At 39.6% G+C, this 23,286-nt stretch overlaps 2 protein-coding genes across 6 annotated transcripts in view; one reads left to right on the forward strand and one right to left on the reverse strand.

Annotated features, from left to right (window-relative positions):
* Positions 1 to 1,486: 1,486 nt before the first annotated feature.
* lsm14ab (LSM14A mRNA processing body assembly factor b) lies at positions 1,487 to 12,436 on the reverse strand. The gene is made up of 9 exons (XM_026174089.2): positions 12,127 to 12,436; positions 11,359 to 11,522; positions 10,405 to 10,555; positions 8,188 to 8,370; positions 7,622 to 7,702; positions 7,148 to 7,327; positions 6,879 to 7,026; positions 3,780 to 4,020; positions 1,487 to 3,315 (listed from the first exon to the last, which is right to left on the reverse strand). Exons 1-9 carry the CDS (start codon positions 12,248 to 12,250, stop codon positions 3,292 to 3,294), a joined length of 1,296 nt encoding a protein of 431 aa, XP_026029874.1. The 5' UTR covers positions 12,251 to 12,436; the 3' UTR covers positions 1,487 to 3,291.
* Positions 12,437 to 14,330: 1,894 nt separating this feature from the next.
* LOC113025881 (transcription initiation factor TFIID subunit 4) overlaps positions 14,331 to 23,286 on the forward strand; it is a 98,944-nt gene continuing 89,988 nt past the window's right edge. For all 5 annotated transcript variants that reach the window (XM_080299977.1, XM_026174101.2, XM_080299978.1 and 2 more), the window contains exons 1-2: positions 14,331 to 15,824; positions 17,219 to 17,391. In XM_080299977.1, coding sequence (XP_080156103.1) covers positions 14,402 to 15,824; positions 17,219 to 17,391 — 1,596 coding nt within the window. In that variant the 5' untranslated portion in view covers positions 14,331 to 14,401. The remainder of the gene's footprint in view (positions 15,825 to 17,218; positions 17,392 to 23,286) is intronic.

Raw genomic sequence — 23,286 nt, forward strand, 5'->3', positions numbered from 1 at the left:
CAGCCTGATTAAACAGATGTTGGCCTTGCTTGCAAACCAGCGCATCAAACCCTTGGAGGTTCTCAAGCATCCCTTTTTTGACCCTGGCCTGAGAGTTCCCCCTGCATTAAAATGAGGAGCAGAGGGGGACACAAGTCTCCAGCATTGCTTCTTTGACCCCAGACAAAAGTGACAAAACCACAAGTAGGGGTTGGAAAAGGTAATCAACAGCAGAAATACAGTGCAAACAATGCAAATCCAATACTCCTTTAAACCTGATAACAACAGCTTAATATTTTAACAAAAAAATAATCAACTTGCTCCAATATTTATCACCTTGGCTTTTTTTTTTTTTTTTAATTTTCACTCCCTCCACCCCAACCAGTCACGGCAGATGGCTGTCCCTTCCTGAGCCTGGTTCTGCTGGACATTTCTTCCTATTACAAGGGAGTTTTTTCTCCCCACTGTAACTTAATGCTTGCTCATAGGGAATCCTCTGATTGTTGGAGTGGCCAATATTGTAGGACAGGGGTCTCAAACTCCAGTCCTCAAGAACTACTGTGCAGGCTGCAGGTTTGACAGGAAGAGTTGGAGTAAGAGAGCCATTGCTAAGCGGTCAGAATAAGGCAGAGAGGCTTGCCTGGGCCATGAAACACCACCATCGGACTACTGAAGACTGGAAGAAGGTATTAGGGACTAATGAATCAAAATTTGAAATCTTCAGTTCATCACTCAGGATCTTTGTACGCTGTCGGGTAGGTGAAAGGATGGTTCCACTGTGTGTGGCATCAACTATCAAACATGGAGGCGGAAGTGTGATGTCTCAGGCTGTTTTGGACCCAAGAGCTTGAAAAAGAAGGAAACTGGACTTGTGTAAATTTGCAAAGATGTTTCATCTCTCATTCAATTTCCCAGGAATAATGTTTAAATTGTAGATCATCCTTTGTTTTATTCTTTATGCTGCTGTAGTAGTAATTTTAATTGCAAGATTAACTGAAATGTCCTAATTACCAAAGAAAGTCATGTCTCAAACCTATCAAGCTGACAGAATCTGACTTTAGATCAGCGGTTTCTGAAACAGCCCAGAGGATCTATATATTTGATATCTACCTAATCAGGTGAGCAGTGGGTGAATATTCTTTTATCATGAATTTTTTTTTTTTAAATTTGATCTTTTATTGACCATCGTATCAAAGAAAAGCAAATCTGCATGTGAGTTGTGTGTATTTGCTATGTCAACCATTTTTGCTATTTATTGCTTAATAATGCCAATTGCTGTGCAATAATAATGTAAAGACTCCAAACATGTATCAAATATGAGAAACCGTGTTAAGGCCTTTTTTTTTTTTTAATGTTCTAATAGGCAAGTTCTTTAAAAATACAACCTTACAGACTGCGCCCGTGAGTGTGTACAGGAACTTCTGCAACAAAGGATGACCTAGATGCAACTCACTGCAGGATTTGTGGGAAAAATGTAGGGTCACGTGGAAAACAAAAAACCAAGACGTAAATCGTACAACTCTTTATTTTACGTAAAAACTCCATTTTGCTTCTCAAGAAAACTATTCCTGTTTTACAATTCCAGTGACTGGAAGCAGTAGCAAACATATGAAAACATGTCAGTTGTGAATCGTTCAGTAATATTTTGTCTCAAATTTAATCCTGCTGGTTATTGAGAAAGCCCCTATAGAATGATGCTTTTTACGACTACCATGCAGTGATCGGCTGTCTGTGATTAATCCGGTTAAACGGCCCACTTTCACCTGAACTGTTCTGTTCTAAACAACCAAAGCTACGGGAAAGGATCTATTTCACCTTGTAGTGCTTTTGATACTTGTCTGAAAAGGTAACCTTTTCGTTAAAGGGAGAGCTGTACAAAAACCCACCACTCTGAAGGCACTCCCTAAAGCACTAAATCAGAGCCAAAAAGAAAAAGAGGCATCCCACCACATCCAGTTCTTGTCCCTTTGTTCAAAGTCAATAAAAATAAATTCACTTCAGAGAACAATCACACTGACCACAATGCAACAAGAGCGCTACAAACAAGCTGGAAGGCTGACACCTATCAGCATCGCTGTCATTTGTTTGAACATATGCTTTGAGACATCATTTAATCCACAATATTTCCCATTTTCAGTAAATAATCTGACACAGCTGAGTGTAGTAACAGTAGGGAGGGTGGGGGAGACGACAATTCAGAGGACAACACTGTAAGACAATTCAAAAGTAAGCTGAAATTAACAGAGGACTCCACATGTTTGGGACATTTAACAGGTACTTAAATGATAACACATACTTCTGGCAGACAATCAGTTTAGCTCAAACACGTCATTGTTTTGGGTTTTTTGTCAGTTTTAACCTGTTTAGGTGTCCTTCCCTACAGGAAAAACAAAACACCTTCTACAGATTTTACTAATAATGAATATTTCCTCAAAAAAGGTACAAATAACAGGAAACTGTTAAAAAAAAAAAAAATTTAAAAAAAGAAATACGGCAGTCAACATATACATCTATACCTAATATGCTGTAAACTGCATATATCAAATGAATGGCTGCACTAGGCTGCCAACCTAAAGCTGAAAGAATTCATCTGATTTATGAGGACTGACTGATCTACTTACTGAATACATACGTCTTAAAAACTAGGAGGGACTGGGGTTTTTTTGGTGGGCAATAAATTTGCTGTGGAGCAGGAAGAATAAAATGAGATCAGAATACATTCAGTAAAGTTCAGATTTTTGCTTTTTCAGCTGGCTTTGATCTCACTACATTTGAGAATGAATTAATGAAAAATAAAATGCTTAAAGTCGAGAAAGGATACTGAACACATGCGTCTGAGAGGAGAAAAAAAAAAAAGTGCAACAGGTGATGCATTGAATATTGGTGTCAAAGAAATATATCAAACGGAGTCGAGGGGAACTGAAAAAAGATAAAATAAAGCTATCGATCACACCGACTGTGATCCGCTCACAGTATCAGAGGGCACTCTGGATACAGCATTCAATATCAAACAATACTGTAAATTAAGAGAACAAACTCCAAAACATGGTATATTTACACGTGTTCCTGTCCATCCGGTGACTGCTTATCAAACTAATATTTCTGGGGCAAAAAAACTAAACAAAAAACAAAAAGCCTCATTGTGAAGCTGAGAGAGGGAGCGGCACTCTCACTGCCTGAACAGTCCACCGTGGTGCTGGTGACCAACAAGATGTCTTCATTTTTTGTCTGTTGAATGCTGAGAAAATTTGTAGGATGAATATAATTTCATGATGACTGGCTACCATTCATCGTGGATCCATCACTGCAGTACTACGCAGCCACCTTGTTCTCCTTCTGCAAAAATGCAAAACAAAAGTTAATCATTTCTTCCAATCTGCTTTATTTGCTAGGAAAAAAAAATACATGTGAGATCTTCAGAGAGCATAAGTGATGGACACAGCCTCGATGACACCTCACTGTTGAGCAAAAATCCTGGTACGATGCCTTAAGATGAACATTTTTACTGTCATGATAACTGAAGAGCGAAGTCAAATGAAACTGGACTTTCACTCTTAGAATGGCCATATTTTACATAATGAACTTAATGTTTCAGACAATGTCCTTAAACTAGTGAGTTCTCAAGCTCATTGGGAAGGTGCCTACTGATATACTGAGTCTTTGTTGCTCACTGACCCCTACAAGACCACAAGGGTGGCCACTGAACAGAACACAATGCACTAGTAAATTGCAATTTACTTTTCACATCTGGAAGCTAAGTCCATCTTATACCGTCTATAATGAGTTCATAAAGGATTTACCCTGTATTCGAAATCAGAGAAATCCCGGCCTCCTCTGCCACCTCTGAATCCGCCTCTGAATCCAGGTGGAGCACCTCGGGGTGGTCCGAAGGAGCCTCTGCTTACCGGTCGCCCTCTGCCTCCACGAGGCCCCATGAAGCCTCGACCGCGGAAACCACCTCTTCCTCGGTTGTGCCTCAGAGGGATGCCGAATGTCTCAGCGTTCATTCGTCTCTCTTCAGCCCAGGTTGGCCTACGATCCCTGAGACACAGACATCAATAAGGATACAGATTTTTTTTTTTTTTTTTTAAAGTGACATGAAAATAAATTTACACGACATAAAGCGAGGCATCACAGGCTAACATGAAATTTTTTTTAATCAAAAATTCATTAGAGAGTGAACAAACCAAGCATTAAGAACTAAAAAAAAAAAGCGGCTGTACATTAGTGAAGTTCCAACTTTGAGCAGATGACAGAACATTAAAAAGTTGGTTTTTTTTGGGTTTTCCTGCACACACGAAAAACCCAAACATCTTTAGTGCTTCAGTGGGCGGCAATGGATGGACTAGTAGCAATTCGGTGTCCCATTCACATGCGAAGCCTCGACTAACATAGAAAAATTCTCCCTTTGGAAAAACCTCTTTCACTTGTTTTATTGAAAGAGATAGAAACAAAAGTCTTTCAGCGTATTGATTAAATACAAAGCATAGTTTATGCAGAGGCAGACTGCAGAATCTCCAGAGGGGCACAAAAAACACAGATTCTGACCTTTTTTTTTTTCTTAAGTGCAGCTCTACACATCTTTGAAGAACCTTGCTGACAGTTCACATGCCAAATCTGCTTGTTGTGTAAATCTCGATTTTTTATTTTATTTATTTTTTTAATATATAATCTGGCCGGGCTGAAAACACAAGTGTATCTTTTTAAATCTATTATGACTACATGTGAGACTTCACATGAGAGATATAGACGGTGCAACTCTCAGATAAAATGAAGTGCTCTGTGACTTTTTTTCAGTTTCTATTAGGGCTGCTCAATTAATCGAATTTTAATCTCGATTACGATCTGGGCTTTCAACGATCATTAAAAATGACTGAGCCGATTATTAGCCCCTCCCTCGTGCTTTACTCTCGCGCTGCTCCGTGTGGCAAATCGAGCGCACCTCTCTGCATTTCGAACACGTGTCACAACAATTAAGAGCAGCGGTCCCCAACCTTTTTTGCGCCACAGACCGGTTTATGCCCGATAATATTTTCATGGACCGGCCTTTAAGGTGTCGCGGATAAATACAAAATAAAACTAGTACCGGTACCGAAAAAAAGAAAATTTATTCATAACACACGTGAAAAGACCAAGGAAAACCGAGTAAACGATAAAAACTATAACAAAATAACGCCGAAAACCGATAAAAGCCCTGAAAACTATACATTTCACACCTGAGCCTCAACTCTCGCAACCCGGTGTTGTGCCAAAAAGTGATTGTCTGCCAAAAACTGATTTCCAGTGTTTCTGTGTATTTTTTATGTGTAATATCTTTACGTATGTTCGTAAATAGACTTCGGTGAACAGGGTTTACAAAGGGGTTATATAGAGAATTAAAACAATATCTGTTTTTCAAGTATCTTTACAACTCTCTGCTATTGTACTTACATTATAACCAATCCGGTCCTTTATCCCCACTTAAAATATTTTTACAGAAATATTGTAATATTTGCTGCCATTTCTGCTGTCCTCTTGGCCAACTTACTCTTACAAAAGACATTTTTAATGTTAATGAGATTTTTTTAACTGCATAAATAAAGGTTATATAAAAGTCACTGCCAAAAACTGATTGCGGCTTCTACCTTGTTACACGAATGTTGTTTGTGGCTCAAGATGACTTTATGTCATCCATGAGGGATGCATTTGACATATGTTTCACATATTATAGCCCAACAAGTTACTCATAGCAATTTAAATACGAGCAATCAGTTTTTGGCAAATACCGGAAATCAGTTTTTGGCAGACAATCACTTTTTGGCACAACACCGGTACCAAACGACTCACGGACCGGTACCGGTCCGAGGCCCGGGGTTGGGGACCTCTGATTAAGAGGACCCGAGAGAAGCTCGGAAAGCTAAGCACAAGTTATTTGGAGAGGAGAGTGACTGCCGTTGATTGAAAAGAGAGGTAAAAAAACAAAAAACAAAAACCTTTAGTGGTGTGGAAACATTATGGGTTCGCGGAGTCAGACGTGACTTAAGTAGACATAGTGTGTAAACTTTGCTACAGTGTCGTAGCTGCACCACAGAGCAACACTGCAAAGTTCACTAAACATAGATGTTTACATTTTTCATATTGCAAACATTTGCACTGTTATCAGTATTTGCACACTATTTTATGACAATCTTTAAAGTCATTATTCAATACATTGTTATTGTTAAATAAATATCGTCAAATAATCGAGATCTCAATTTCAGTGAAAATAATCGTGATTATCATTTTTGCCATAATCGAGCAGCCCTAGTTTCTATTATTCATGTACCAGTCAGAGTTGCAACACCAGTTGTTTAGAAGACTGCAGCAGGTTCACTCTTATCAAAAGTGGTTTTAGATGCCCTGTTTACAGGTCTGGGAAATTTTTCATTGCAGAATATTTAAAATTTGGTTTCCCTTATATTCGCTGAAAATAAATTCTACAGATGCGGTGATAAAACTTAAGTCACTCAAATCTTAACATGCCCTTGTGTAACTAATCCACCACAGAATAGATTAAAAATAAATGGATGTATTGAGGTACTGGGGTGGCTGTAGCTCAGGTTGCAGAGCAGGTCAGCCACTAATCAGAAGGTCGGTGGTTCGATCCCAGGCTGCATCCTGGCTGCATGCCAAATATCCTTGGGCAAGATACTAACCCCGTGTTTGCCTACTGGTGGTGGTCAGAGGGCCCGGTGGCGCCTGTGTCCGGCAGCCTCGCCTCTGTCAGTGCGCCCCAGGGTAGCTGTGGCTACAATGTAGCTTGCTATCGCCAGTGTGTGAATGTGTGTGTGAATGGGTGGATGACTGAATGTAGTGTAAAGCGCTTTGGGGTCCTATGGACTAGAAAAGCGCTATACAAATGCAGGCCATTTACCATTTACCTGGTATCATCACAGGACAGGTTATCAAAGAAGGACTTTGACTTGTCATAGTAGCAGGTATTTATCACAGCCTCCTCTTCCTCAGCAGCACCTTCATTGGCTGGATGCTCTGATTCCTCTCCATTGAGTGCCTTTTCAGTTTTGTCATCTGTAGGAAGAAATGTTGTAAAATCAAACAACTTAAAATGGCAGAAATGTTCACATATGTATCATGGTATATTTAACCTCCAATTTTAGTTGCTGCAGTTTAGAACTTGTTTAAGTGGTACCTTTGAGTTTGAGCTTGTTCTGGAGCTCTTTGTCAATCTCGTCTTTGTGAAACTGGGCGTTGGCAGTCTCAAAGTCAAAGTCTTCGTCAAACTTCACTGTGCCATCCCTGCGCACATTTACTTTGCCTCTGCTGCGGTTTCCTCTTCCACGGCCACGGCGGTTAGAAGACTGAACACCAGCTGAGAAACAACAGAAACAAACTTAAGTATTAAACTTTAAAAAAGAAAAATAGTGCTTCCCACTTGATAAATTACAAAAGTACATTCTGAGGGAACTTTTGAGAATTGGCTGACGTGAAATTAGCCCAAAGCATTTCAGGAAAGGCACTGCCATCCCAACATGAATCCAATAAAGCTTTTCATTATATATTTAAATTTTCAAAGCTGAGTAGCTACAAAATAAAAAAGATGAACACATCAGTAAACAGCAGTAAGTGTTGTGGACATTACTGACTGAAGGTGCAAATTACTCACCACCTTGGCGCTTGTTGGGATCCCGGTTTTCAACTGCACCCTGCTCATTATCTGGCTGCGCTACCTTCGGAACCTCAGGAGCTGAACAGGAAAAGAAAATAGTCATCAATTTAACTTGGCAGGGCTTGGCACTGAGGAAGACAATAATATGAGCTTCAACTGCAGCATGGGTTCAGGTTTATTTGTATTTGTTAAAAAGAATAAATTCAGAAGTTAAACTCTAGTTTTTGGTTCTGTAGAGTAGCCATTACCAAACATAAGATCCAATTCAAACTTTAATCACTTTTGTCATCAAACAAGCCTTACACCTTGTTTATGACTTGCCTGATTAGGCTGATTCTCTATTAACAGCAGTATTTGATAGCCAGTGCTAAATTTTAGTTCTTTCCACACTAACAAGCTGATAATTAAAGACACCAGACAATTTGTATTCTTTACATCCTGTGGCTTTGCATTCTTAAAATAAATAAATAAAATGAATCAACATTACTGATTAATGTCTCTTTTGCTCTGTTATGAACTTACTACAAATAACTTTTTAAACCAGCCACAACCTACACTTTTACCTTTTCTCTGCTCCAGGAGGTCTGGAGGCTTCTGGATGCCAGTGGTGGTGGTTCTGGAAGCTGCTGCCCCTGTCTGACTCCGCTGTCCTGCAGGTGGAGCTGGGGCGGATGATGGTGGGGCCTTCACTGACTGTTCCAGGGTGGGACTCTTTCTTATAGAATCCAGCTGGGGACTAGTGCGTCCTGCAAACAAACAAACGGCAATTAGAAGCTGTTCCAAAGTAGCTGCTGTTATGGAGGGGGAAAAAAAAAAAAAATTCACATTAAAAGTGTTAAGTGAAAAACATACTGTCCATTAAAGTCCTGCTTGAGAAGGACTCCACAGTGTAAGCATTTCCCTTGTATTTGTAATAGATTTGTGTGCAGTGTAAAACATTTTTGGAGTATTTGTGAGTAAAAGTAACCTTCACCCCAGTCTACTTAAAATATATAATACACGGTAGTAGTGAAGATGATTCTGTCAGAGCTGAATGATAAGCTCCAGCTACTCACACACTTCCATTTTACTGGCAGTGGATGACACAGATGTTCACTGACAAAAAGGTAAAAATCCAATCTGTACATTTAGAGAAAAAATCTTCACCAGTTTATTAGAAGTATGATGCATAACTGTCTTTGCTGTTTCCAGTTCAAAACACAATAGGGATCAGGTGTGTAGCAGGAAACTCAAAGCAGCATGCAGCTGTGCTCTATTCAAATGAGCAGGAATCAGGTGTTGCTCCAAATTTGCTTGAGAAACAGATGTTTAGCTTGTCTGAGGTCACTACGTAGCATTTAGACAGATATCAGCAATGAAAGATTTAACTGCATCTGCTACATTTCCATCCAAGAGAGTGTTTGGACAGGTTTGAACTTGAAAAACCTAATGCTTTTTAATGTGGTTTAGGGCTGCTCGATTATGGCAAAAATGATAATCACGATTATTTTCACTGAAATTGAGATCGCGATTATTTGACGATATTTATTTAACCCTTTAAGACCTACTATAGAACCAAGTCCACCAGAGCTTATATTATTTTTTTACATGTTGTAGTGCCATTTGTGGGAGCATTTCAAGTTGCTAAATAACTGTTATAGCCCATATTTTAATAATATGTATACATTAAGTCCATAGTAACTACATTAATTGCAAAAAAGTGCAATAAACTACAAAAAAATTTATATTGTTTTTGTTTTGTTACATATATTTCTACTTGGAGAAATTTAAGAGGTTTATCCCTCAAAACTTTAAATACAAAAAAGTTGCAAAAAATAGTTTACAACAACAGGAAATTTATTTTGAGTGTCTTCATAGTTTTATCTTGGAGATACATCAATTTTTATATACTGCAGGAAAAACAAAAAAAACAATCCTATGATGCAAATTTGCAAAGAAAACAGCATGTGCATCAAAACAAACTATTTCCAGCAGTGCAAGCATCCCAGAAACTATTCAGAAAAGTCAAACATGACCAGTAGAGGTTTTTAAGGCCTACAAGTAAAAAACTACATTTCCGCGAAAATGACGTCACTTCCGGTTTCGGCCAGGAAATGGCGGACATGCGACAGTTCGCGCTGACGTCTGTTTCACTGTGGGAAGTGTTACGAACAGCTGATCGGCTCGGCAAAGCGTGTTTCTGGAATATTATGTTTTTGTTCCTGCAAGCGCTTTTTATGCAATTTTTGCAAAGCTTTATGTGGAAGGAAACCGTGACCGAGGACAAGCTGATGGCACAAGATGTAAGTAGAACTCCTCCGGTTTCATATGCAAAACAAATTATTGCGCTAGCTTACGTGGTTCAGGTTCTACAGGGATTTAAAAATAGTTACACAAAGCGGAGCATGCTGCTCTGACCGGATTTAAAGGGTTAACAATGACTTTAAAAAATAATATAAAATAGTGTGCAACACCACTGAAGTTTTTTTTTTTTTTTACCTCTCTTTTCAACCAACAGCAGTCACTCTCCTCTCCAAATAACTTCTGCTTAGCTTTCCGAGCTTCCCTCGGGTCCTCTTAATCAGCGGTCTCCAACCTTTTTTGCGCCACGGACCGGTTTATGCCCGACAATATTTTCACGGACTGGCCTTTAAGGTGTCGCGGATAAATGAGGGAGGGGCTAATAATCGGCTCAGTCATTTTTAATGATCGTTGAAAGCCCAGATCGTAATCGTGATTAAAATTCGATTAATTGAGCGGCCCTAATGTGGTTGACTTGCTTATTTCACACAGCTCCTTACCAACTGCTCCAGTAGATCCAAACTGTTGAGAACCAATGGGTGCAACACCAAACTGGCTGTATGATGGGGCAGGAGCCCTGCTGAAAGGTGCATAGGACCCAGGAGCCTGGAATGATGGAGGTGCTGCAGCACTTGAGGATCCAATTGATGACTAGACAAACAAATATACATCCAGTTAAAAACATTACAAGACTTTTAAACATAGCTGTTGACCATGACTGAAAATACTATGATACGATTATAAATGTCTGATGCCTACATTTCAAAACAACAAATAACACAAAATGAATGGGCAACTGTTGGTTGGACACAAAGCTGTTAATAAACCTATGTACATCTTAGAAAGTGTTATCTAGAAGATAGATAAGATACCATATCTAGAAGGAAAAAGGCCTGACTCTACTTTGAATACACTTTATTTTAACAGACTCCTTTGTTTGTGAATCTGGTTTTCAGGGCTTCTACAACAAGTGGTCACTTTATTTTTTTGTTGCTTATTGTATTTTCTAATTGGTTTCTTTATTTTCTTAAAATGTGCAATAATTAAAAACATTGATAATCACTTATTTTCTGTAACAAAGAAAGAAAAAGCAGTAAAACAATAGTTGTCACTTTCTACCTGAATTTCTTTATAGTTGATCCTTGTAATACACAGGTGTTTGAAATAATGTTAACGATGGCCCTACAGCAAAGTTCCTTTAAAGCAAGCTTTGCAACTCAAAATGCCACTAGGCAATTATTTCAGTAATTATTTTGAATGATTACCTCAATTGCTATTATTTAATTATAAAATCACACACACAAAAACTCTACATACAGAATAATTAGTGAGTGTCTCTCCCTTATGTCTCAATAAAGCCATGCCTGTGCCACCATGAGCTAGCATACAAGAAGCCTTAAAGAAAAGCCTTTATACAGCTGTTTTATAGTAATGGAACGCACCAATTGACTTACTTGGACTATGGCAGGGTCCTGCGGCAGGGCACTGGTGGCTTTTGGTGGCTCACAAACTGTTAGGTCTTTAATATCACTTCCTCGGAAGATGATGTACTCAAAGACCTCATCCCGAGGAGGAATAGGCCTGTCAGTGGGCCGATCCTCAGTGCCAAAGGAGCGAACTGTAGGGAAAACTCACAGGTTAACTTACACGACTTTACTTTTATTAATTAAGGAGGAGAATTTCCTTGCGTTAAGAACAAACACTGTTGACTTCACATTAACTTTCAATGTTAGAACTGAATATTATGAATTAGCGTTGAAATAAAGACTAAAGAAAACAGACGCCTCAAGTTATATCAATTTTTGTTAACCACATTGTTCAAAATAAATTCCACATAATATGAGCTCGAGATAAAGTTAGTACTCTTCCCATACGCACAGTCTACCAGGTCTTAGCGATACTGTCAGACAAGAGTATTATAATCAGTTTCTAAAACGCATGTTAAAAAATAAACACTAAAAAGAGCCAATAAGCCGCAATTAATGCTTTAACAAGGTATATCTGGTGGTAATTATGTGTCACTTGGTGCACATCATTTGACTTTACCACAATTACAACGTAAACAAAGGACTACAGCGCTTAACTATAGCGCCAGTTAGCTATGTTGGCTAACTAAAAAGCTAACCAACAAAGCCAAATACCCTAAAAAATGCTGTTCTCCTTCGCTTAACACTTTTACGCTCTTTGAGTCTTGTATTCCCTCTCTGTGTGCCTTAACTTACCTTTAGCGAGAGCTACAGTCGAGTTTTCTGTGTCAATCGTGTACAAAATTCCTTCATAGCGGATCTCGGCCTTGGAGATGAGGCTAATTTTGCTGCCGAGGTACGGTGTCCCTCCTCCGCTCATCTTCGTCCTTTAACTTTATTTACACGCGTACTTCCGAAGAAAACGTTTTGTGTCACACGAAGCGTCGGATGCGTTCTTTTCAGACCTGCAGTTCTCAGACTACATATATCGTCAAACGACACTATGAATCCCGCTCGCAACTGATCTCTACCACGACATGGCCGTTTTCATTTTCCTTCCCCTGCCGCAAAGGATTTTGGGAGATAGGTAGAGGCCTAGTCAACTAAAGTCGCCTCCTTTTCCTCTTCCATCCCTTCCACTGTTTCCTTTGCTTACAAATAGAAACGAATGATGTGACAAATATATTTTTAGCGGTACTAACATTTTCGATACAGTTTTGGCTTTTATTTTGTAATTATTATAATAACATTTCCTCAAAGGGATTAAATAAGTCACTAAATAAGGATACTTAATACAGGTTTGAAATTTAACCACACAATAATCTCACGATATTACACGAGATTACATCCGGAGGTTTAGAGCAGAAAATTTCGCAGCCATTAAACAGTCTACATTTTTTACGTGTCTCCCACAGCTGTGATGACGCTGTCCCTGCAAGGCAGTTCATTTTAAATGAAAAATAATAACAACGGTTATTTTTATTTTAACGTCAATGTCTTTAGGCAGAGGCTTCTGAGCAGTTATAGTTAGGCTAACTCAAACTAAATACTAATTGTGAAAACATTTTTACTTAACCACAAATAAACAAATAAACAAAAATCTAGATTTCTTAAAATAATCAGAATAAATAAAAAACAAAAAACAAAAATAAAGTAAACCCCCCCCCAAAAAAAGGAAATGTCTTTAGCTTTAGCGTTTGATATTATGCCAATAAAACTGAAACTAGTTATTCCCTGGCCAAACAAATTCATAGTAATGTCGTGGTGATGTAATGTTGCAGTGTTGTGATTTATATAAAAAAATAATGCTTTCAGTTAAATTGAAGTTATTTAACGTTACTTATTGGGTGTTTTGTCTTGTTTTGGCAGAACATAAACTGTAGCTATAACTGTACAAAATGTACAAACATTTCAAAAAATTATAAGAAAAAAAACTCCATAATTATTGCTTATAATATTATTATTTTAGTATTTAACTTTAAATATTACTGTACTTTTTACTAAAATTACTGTACTGTACTTAATATAATATACAACTTATTACAATCTACAACAATCGAATACAGCTACCATATATATATATTTTTTTTTAATTTTTATGGTCATTGTTGTTGTTATTTTAACTACTATAACAAAAATATTCCCAATTATTCCTGATTCTTTTCTCATAATGTCATTTCATTTCAACCCTGCACTGCCTTGCTATGTTGAGCCACTTTAAAGAATAATTTAATAATTTATTTATTATCATATTTATTATTAATATTTATTATCATATTTTAAGAAATTCTAATCTTATTATTGTATGTTGGATTAAAGACATTTTAATTTAATTTAATACTTCATATTTTTATTTAGTCATATTTTACCCAATTGTATTTATTTTTTATTTCATATTAGTTATTGCCAAATTTCTTTTTATTTGATCTAAGATACAATCCTAATGATTTAGGCTATTATTTTACAGATTGTGTTAACTTCATTTTTAACGGCTGTAAAAAAGTAATTTACTAACTGTTTGGATAATAAATGATATATTTCCCATCTTACCTTTTGCAAAGGTAAAAGAAAAGATGCACAGAAAAGGGAAAAACAATACCAAAATCAGACCTAATAATTATATAACTTCTGTGTAACTGCTTTGTTTCAGATCTGTTTTATTTATTCATTAACTTAGTAGCTTTATGTACATTATAACTGTCTTATATCGTTTTAAAATAATCTTTGCTTTCTTCCTGAACCTTTTTCTTATTTATATATCATTTTCTTTAAATATGGTCAAAGCTCCTCATATTCTACTTTGGGATGGCGGTGTAACTGCACGGTACTTAGTATGATTACTAATTAATACTCCGTGAAGGTAACACATAATAAATTGGATACAATAACCACAGACTTACGGCTACACCTAGGACGCCCCTTCCTCCATTTATACCCCCCTTATTTGATGACGTCAGATCCATTCCCACAATGCCTAGTAACACGCAGGCGCATTGTAAAAAAAATAGAAGACGGCTATCTGTGATCAGAGATGGCGGGCGCCTCCGACCCCCTGGAAGATATGCTCTTTTCGGAGGTGGATGAAAAAGCTGTGAGCGACCTAGTGGGCTCATTGGAGTCACAGCTTGCTGGACAAAGCAACCCGGCTGGTAAAGCAGACGAAAACGGAGGCGCTGGCTCTGTGGCCCCCGCTAACCATCACTTAGGAAAAACGCTACCAGCTCCAGTGAGCACCACAACACTAGAACAACAACAACAACAAGGACGCCGTAATAAAACTGAGATGCGCCAGGAGATCAACTCTAAAGACGTTAGCCCGGATAAGACTGTCACATCTCCTTCACCGGGTTGCAGCCCTTCTTTTGGCGAGCCTTCCACCACTTCGGGTGACTGTGTGAGCGCCACTAGCAGCGGCTCGCAATCACATGGAGCATCCATCACAACACTGACTGCATCTGGTGTGTCAACTTTGGCATCTCTGCCGCCAGCCAGCATCAGCACCACCACATCCAGCCAGGGCTCTAAGGTTACCGTGGGCACAGGTGAGACGTCGACGGGAGCAACCCCGCCGAGAAAACGCATAACGACGCCGCGGAGGAGCGCTTCGGCGCGGATAAAGAGTTTGAACGGCGCAGCTGTAACAACGCGGAGGAACAGCAACACAGCGGTGGTCGACAGCGTTAGCCAAGTGGATACGAGTGCAAGTACACCAAACTCTGGACGACCCGTCACAACCTCTATTAACACTTCGACGTTCACCTTATCCAACGCGAGCCTGCCTGTGGGTCAGTCGGCTATTGCTCTCGACAGGGGGACTCCTACTATTGCTTTGCATAGACTCCCGAGTCATATTGTTGCCAGTATAGCCCAGAACGGCAACGGGACCAGTGTTTCGGCCTTGGTCCAGCAGGGTGCTCGTATAGGACCCGTTACCTCTTTAGCTTCCCCGGGGAACCAAACCAAAATGGTCACAGACACTGGGGCTTCCAAAACAGACGATTGTCAGTCCAAAATTGTAATGTTAACCCAGTCTAGCGTTGTCAACTCTGTAGTAAATACTGTTTCCACTTCCTCTCCTCCTCTTCCTCCTCCTCCTCCTCCTCCTCCTCCTTCTACTTCTTCATCTATTGTCACACCAACAACTACTACAGCTGCAGCAACAACAACAATAACAATAACTCAGCCTCTGAACTCCATCACACCTGCTGCGTGTGTTACAGGGATGGCAACTAGTTCAGTATGTGGAGCTGGTCAGACCACATCGGTGACCACCACTATTACTATGGTTAGGCCAACAGCTCCCTCCCCAACACCTGCTGTGGCCACATCTGCACAGTCACAACCCCGTCCTGGACTTACAGCCCCACAAAGGATTGTAACCCCCCAACTGATTGTCAGACCGCCTCAGCAGCAGACCACCATTCAGCTGCCCCCTGGGTTTACCATCCCACAAGGTAAGGTTAGCAGGAGGGCTAACAACCAAGCCAGAGAATCCTGGTTGTGGTTGTTAAAAGGGCTCGGTGTGTGTTGGACTCTCCCATAATAGAAGATTGTGTGTGACATCCTCCGGATTTTCCCTGGCTCAAAATAGGCCTTTGGGCATGAATAATCTACATATATGTATGGCAAGGAGTGTTGTACCTTACATAACAGAAGTTTGTGGATTTCCATGTTATTTCTGATCATTTGCTAAATAAATCTGTGTTTTATGTTTGACTAAATGTTTAAGTAAAATATTTTCATTACAGTCCTGGTGATTTTCATTTACACAAAGGTCAAAGTCAAAATTTTTTGGAAACAGGAAAAACCCTGATTTTCTTGTTTGGTTTGTTTGTTTGTAATTGGAAAAAAGATAAAACCGGGGTGAAAAAGACAGAAATCAAAGTATTTATACAGATAGATGCAATAAGCACAAACACCTTGTGTGTGTGTGTGGTAAACCTAGAGCAAAAAACATCAATTTAAATGTTTATTTATGCAGGATAATAATAGTACACTGAAGATGAGTAGAATCACAAAAGACCTCTAAGGAAACTTTGAGAGGCACAGAGAAATGCTTTGGGCAGCTCTAGTGTGCAGACAGTGGCCACTGATGCTTTGAGACTGCAATATGTTGTCAAAAAATATTTGAGTAGATATTGTTTTTTTTATGTAGCTAACTTTTGTTATTACAACAACAATTCAGTAGTCCAGGATTCCAGTAGTTCAAATTATAGCTTACCCAATAGATGAGCCATATTTATATCCCTAATTTAGCTGTTATATTTTAAACAGTGTAAATTCAATAGAAGCTCATATTCTGTACTTGTAAAGGGGCAGGTAATAACAGAGGAAAGTGGTCATAATGGTTTTTGTGTTGCACTGCTTGAATGAGTCATCTGACCTCAGAAATAATAGCTCAGTTACATTTTCAAGAGCATGATCAGAACATGCTGTTAACCTTACTATTGACCTCATGTCCTTTTCTCTTTATGGAAATTCTGCAAAGATAAACAAATGTGTAATAAAATATTTTATCACGGCCAGGTGTGGGGTTATAATAACTGCAGTCCTGGTCCTTTAAAACGAAGGGAGAGTTTGTGTAATTCGCTCATGATCAGAGCCTGAAGCAAATACTTCAGTCTTTGATTATAATATGTGCACTACTGTAACATCTTACAAAGTCTAGATCCTGTCATGAAATATTACTTTTGTAAAATTGCAGTGTTTTATAAGGTTGTAGTGCAGTGATATACCTGCAGTATAACATGTGAAATATACAGTATTTTTTTTAGTGGCTGCTTTAGCTGTTCTTCTGCGGTATTTATGTTGTGGTGTTCTCTAATTTATGTTTCCTGCTCTTCCTTAGGTATGGTGTTGGTACGCACAGAGTTAGGACAGCTGGTGATGGTTCCCCAGCAGGCTTTGGCTCAAGCTCAAGCACAAGCACAAGCTCAAGCCCAAGCCCAGGCCCAGAACAACATTTCTCCACGACCTGCTACCCCCACCACAGGGACATCCTTCAGAGTAACCTCTCCACAGGTGAGACCACAGAACCCACATGATAGCTGGCAGCTGTAGACTCTCACTGCTGCAACCAACGGCACACAGTGTTGCTGTTCAAATGAGACAAAAGGAAGGAGAAAGACAGAAAAATCAGAAAGATTATTATACTCATTTGCAACTCTACTAGTGTAGCGTTGCATTGGTTTAACAGTTTAAAATTATCCATGTTGTTAAACTAGACCTTTACGCTGGCCCTTGTTCAGTTGTTTGAAACAAGCCATTAGTTTTGCTTCTTCAAGCCAACCTTCTGATTGGCTGCCTCTTGCAAACAGATGGTTTGGTTTGAACTGCGAATAGGTGGGGCCAACTTCCCATTTGATGCAATTTGTGATTCTGGGAATTTGGCAGCTATCTTGAATCTTGAATGAGCAGACACCCATAACTTTAAATTCACTAGTTAGTGGGACATTAAAAATGCATGCACTAATTAAATCCAATACAAAGCTCTTCGAAAGTTTAGTAAATCTTCTCCAAAATAAGGTTAAGAATTAAGTTTTCCTGTCAGATTGTATTCCTAGTACTCAACATTACAGCTTCATTACTGGCTCAGTCCAGAGAGCTGATGTGAAAAAAGCATCTCTACGTATCCCACCAGAGCACTGAACAAATGGCATGCCTATCAATGTGAAGGATATAGTAAGCCAAGAGAAAGTAAAACATACATGCACCTACATTTTTCCTATGATAACATTTGCCACAGCACACCTGCTGTGACTGCCTACCATTTACATGGATAAGTGCAAAAACAACTAGTTAAAGTTTCCTTTTCTGGGTGCTGATCTGCTCTTAAGTTGTGTATGCACTGGAAATGAGTTGCTTGTCAAGCATCGCTTTAAAACTGCCTGCTGGTCACTCGCAGATATTCCAGGCTGTAGTGTGGATCCTCTAATGTATTTAGAATCAGAATCAGAATCAGAAAGGGTTTTATTGCCAAATGTTGAGCAGGTTTACAACATTAGGAAATTGCTGGGGTACTTAGTGCAAAACATACTGTCAGACAACGCTTAAATAAACATAAAAATAAAAATTAAAAGTGCTAAGTAGATAGATATATACATGAGTGCAGGTGGTGATCAGTGCCAAACATGGAATGATGCAGTGAACACAGCGTAGGGTCATGTGTAAGTGGTGGGAACAGTCATACGGTTATTGTTCATGTGTCCAACAGCAGAGGGGAAGAAACTGTTCTTATGGCGAGAGGTTCTGGTGTGAATGGACCGGAGCCTCCTGCCTGAGGGGAGCAGGTCAAACAGACTGTGTCCAGGGTGAGAAGGGTCAGCTGTGATCCGAGCTGCACGCCCCAGTGTCCTGGAGGTGTACAGGTCCTGCAGAGATGGGAGTCTGCAGCCAATCACTTTCTCAGCAGAGCGCACAACACGCTGCAGTCTCTGTTTGTCCCTGATAGTGGCTCCAGCGTACCACACGGTGATGGAGGAGGTGCGGATGGACTCGATGATTGCAGTGTAGAATTGCGTCATCGTCCGTGTTGGCAGGTTGAATTTCTTCAGCTGCCTCAGGAAGTACATCCTCTGCTGGGCTTTCTTTATGACGGAGGTGATGGTGGGCTCCCACTTCAGGTCCTGGGTGATGGTGGTACCCAGGAAGCGGAATGAGTCCACAGTGGTGATGAGGGTGTCAGTCAGGATGATGGGGGGGAGTGGAGCTGTGTGCTTCCTGAAGTCCACAATAATCTCCACTGTCTTCTGGGCATTCAGCACCAGGTTGTTGTGGCTGCACCAGGACACCAAACGTTCAACCTCCCTCCTGTAGGCAGACTCATCCCCGTCCAAGATGAGTCCACCGTTCGAGATGAGTTACTAGTAGGTCATATGTTAATCAACTGTGTTTTTCACTCTCATTAGTAATCTCTTCAGTTCCTTGCATCAAAGTTTATTGCGCGTCCACCCACTTCGCACTTGCAATTGTAGTTATTTTCTCTGTAGTCTGAAGTCGTAAATGTTATTCAGTTTCTTTGTCACTGGTCACTAAGTCACCATAAATCACTTACAGTGTGTGGAACAGCTGTCCTCTTGGGTAAGGAGGACAGAGGTGGACCAGCCACCAACTTTAGCAATTGAGTGTTCTTCAGACGATTTCTAATCAGGATTCTTCTCATCAGGTTGTTGTTTGTTTTGTTTTTTTTACCTGAGCCATAGTGCAGAGACTTTATAATGTATGTATGTATTTATTTATTTATTTCCATTGTCACTCATAAGGAAACACTTCTCTGTTTCTTCTTTTTTGGTATCCATTTGTTGAACTTCATCCACTTTTTGGCTTGCAGCTAGCAGCACTCAGTTTAGAGTCATTCTTATTCAGAAACCTACACAAGTGGTGAAATCTAAACTTGCTGACACACATTATGGGTAGAGCACGCAGGAGGTAGGAACCTGTAGAAAACTACGCGTGTTAGTTACACAAGGGCTCATTCTGATATTACTCTGACTTTCTACCAGGAAGCTGGCAGGTTAAAGTCCATTTAATGTCTGATCTGACATGTCTAGACATTTGCGCTCTCACACTGATAAAATGAAAAGGTGAGGTTTTAGCCTTGGGGAATCACTTTTACTATCCCGACTTCAGTGGGAGCTCATTCATCTCTGTGGAGCCAGAACAGAGAAGAGTCGTAAATGACCCTGTGGTTTTCTTGAGTGATGGGATGACCCAAGGGATATTTGACCGTGACTTGGAGGTAGGAAGGAGCTGCCCTGTTCTTGGCATGTAGATAAGCAGGAGAATTTTGAATGACTGGAAGCCAGACAGGTGTACATGGAAGGAGAACTATGCAGGAATACAAGTACTAGGCAGACATCAGCTACTTGGACTAATGGTAGTGGCCTTATGGCACAAATGTTGTCTCCAGCATTTTTACTAGTCTGGGGTAATTTTCGCATAAGAATTTTGGACAATTTAGAAAGTGTCCGGGTGTTTTCATCAGTTATTTTGTCTTGATGTCCATTTCACATGCACTGCTTGAAATACTCTGTGGTTTAGGTGTAGGAACTATCTGGATGGAGTGCACAGGAGGCAGCACATATAGTGTCCACTTGATAGGTCTATTAGGTAATTGTTTTCTTTTTGTTTGTTTGTTTGTTTGTTTGTTTAATTTAAGGGCGATCGTGGCTCAAGAGTTGGCCGTTCGTCTTGTAATCAGAAGGTTGCCGGTTCGAGCCCCGGCTCGGACAGTCTCGGTCGTTGTGTCCTTGGGCAAGACTCTTCATCCGTTGCCTACTGGTGGTAGTCAGAGGGCCCGGTGGCGCCAGTGTCCGGCAGCCTCGCCTCTGTCAGTGCGCCCCAGGGCAGCTGTGGCTACAATGTAGCTTGCCATCACTAGTGTGTGGATATGGGTGGATGACTGAATGTGTAAAGCGCTTTGGGGTCCTTAGGAACTAGTAAAGTGCTATACAAATACAGGCCATTTAATTTCGGAACTGACAGGTTTAAGACTACATTTGATACCTGCCTACTCGTGTGGAACTCGGTTGCCTACTCTTCCTAGAAGAGTTCAGTCCCTGCGTGAAAAGAGGAGATACCTCAGAAGCCTCACTGTTGAGGATAGAATGCAAGATGGCCATCTTTTATTGCAGTATTTGCTGCAAATGCTATTTTGTTGTTCAGGGTCACTCGTAGCTTCCTCGCCAGCTGAGCGAACAAGACATGAATGTATGAGTTACGACTCTTAATAATCTTAAAAAAAAGACCCGAAAACAGCCGACTCCTAGCTACTGTGCTGTGACTGCTCGCTGCTCCTGAAACGTTAGGATGGAGCTCAGCGATATATCACATCACATAAAGCAGCGAAAGCATCTGAATGCAGATGTGCATTTTGCTTTTGGGTAAATAATTCTGCAACCTTCAGAAAAAGTTAGATGGGATTTATTTTTTTTAATAAACAAGTAAATAACCTGCGTAGTAAAAGGTGTCCAGATGTTGTTCATCTATCAATGAATGTCAGATAAATGATTGAAATGGAATCGTATGTTTTCAGTGAGACAAACAGAAAAACAAATTGATTGCAGACATATAGTAGAATTAAAAAAAACCTCTAAATGAATATCAGATGAAACAGAAAGGCCTGATGGTAAGAGTGATAGAGAGTTTGTATAATTTTTTTTTAGCAGCGTATAGAAAGAAAAGGAGATGTTTCACTTTAAAGCATATTTAAAATGCCATAATAATAGAATTCAACAGATGTGTATCTTTACTGTACCTCTAAAACCTGCTGATATTCCACTCTGTGCAAACTCAGCTTACACCAGTGCCATGCATATGATTTACTAAGATTACAAAAACATCGAACTCCAATCCTCATGGGCACATTTCAGGTTTCTTTCTCTCCAGCTCTGCATAATTTCCGTCAATGTTAATGCCACAGGTGGTGACCTTTGTAAAAGAATAATCTGACTGATGAGATTTGAAAAACTGTGATCTAATTATACGTGTGTTCACACAGTCGATGTTGGGTGGGCACCTCCTCATTAAATGAACACTTTATTAGTTGTAGACCCTAATTGGGGTGTGATTAATGCGTTAAACTGTGTAATTATAACAAAAGAATATCCTTGATTTTTTTAATCTATAGATTAAACTGAGATTAATAGGTGAATTAATGTCTCAAGGCTTTTTAATGACTCCATGGGGTCCTCTCATCAAAATTTAACGAGCTCCTGAATCATTAATTGGAATTTGCTTATTATCACCTGTGGATCCATCATTCATTTGATAACTTGAGCTTGTGCTGGTGGCTGTACACCTTTGGAGCTTAATTGCTTTTAATAATGAGGTTACTTGATAGTTGGTCCCCCACAGTTCTCTTTAAATCAAGTGGGACAGCTGAAATGGGCTGGTGACAGCAGAGCACTAATAGAGCTGAAATGTGTGCACAGCTTAATATTTGAGCGTGTTAATGTCTCTGGGCTAGTTTTTCTGTTATTGATCTCAGAATGCAAAACACTACCTCTGCAATGTGAGATGGTGTGTTTTATCGTAGGCCATTTTGGGTGAATATTGTTCCCAAACTATTATTACTATTATTACTAATAACTATTATTCCCATTCCCAAACTACACCCCAAATCTGTTAATATTCAGATATGCGGAGCTGGAACCAGTAAAATCTCGATTATTATGAAAAACCTGCAATCAGTTGTCTAACTGGTTAAATTAGTAGTTGCTTCAGCACTTGTATTGGTTTAAATACACAGGTTTTGTCTGCGTGTAAAAAACAAAACAAAAATGTTGGCACACCACAGAGGATTTGGCCTTACTCTAAAGAAAAGTCAGCATGACTGGGATATTTTTACCAGTTTTTTAAGAAGGAAATACACTCTTCATCTTTTTTTTTCAAATAATAGGAATATGCATAGACCAGTTATGTAGGGTGAAACCAGCTTATAACTCTAACTATATGTAGACTAGTCATGCTTACCTGCATAGTTATTCCCTCGAGACCTGTTTTTAACCAGGAAAAAAATCCTGGTACACACTCAGTGCTACTTACAAATTGCTAGTACTGGGCTTTTTAGAGAGTTTGGTCCATTTGGTCATTTGTCAGCTGCACATCCATGATTGGAATCTCCAGTGCTACTACATCCCAAAGGAGCAGTACTGCATTGAGATCTAGTGACTGTGATTGTGATTGAATACAGTGAACTCATTGTCATCTTCAAGGAACCAGCTTGACATAATCTTGCTAGAAGCAACTTTCAGAAGAAGGGTGCGCTGTATTCATAAAGGGATGGACCTGTGAGCAGCAATACTCAGGTAGGCTATGGAGCTCAACGTGTGCTGAAAGAAATCCTGAAGGCAGAAGGGTGTTGAGCCCCGTACTTGGAATTTGTGCTGTTAAGTGTATATCAGTTTTTTTTCCTGG

The sequence above is a fragment of the Astatotilapia calliptera genome, chromosome 1, assembly GCF_964374335.1.
Source record: "Astatotilapia calliptera chromosome 1, fAstCal68.1, whole genome shotgun sequence".
In the NCBI taxonomy this organism is placed as follows: domain Eukaryota; kingdom Metazoa; phylum Chordata; class Actinopteri; order Cichliformes; family Cichlidae; genus Astatotilapia; species Astatotilapia calliptera.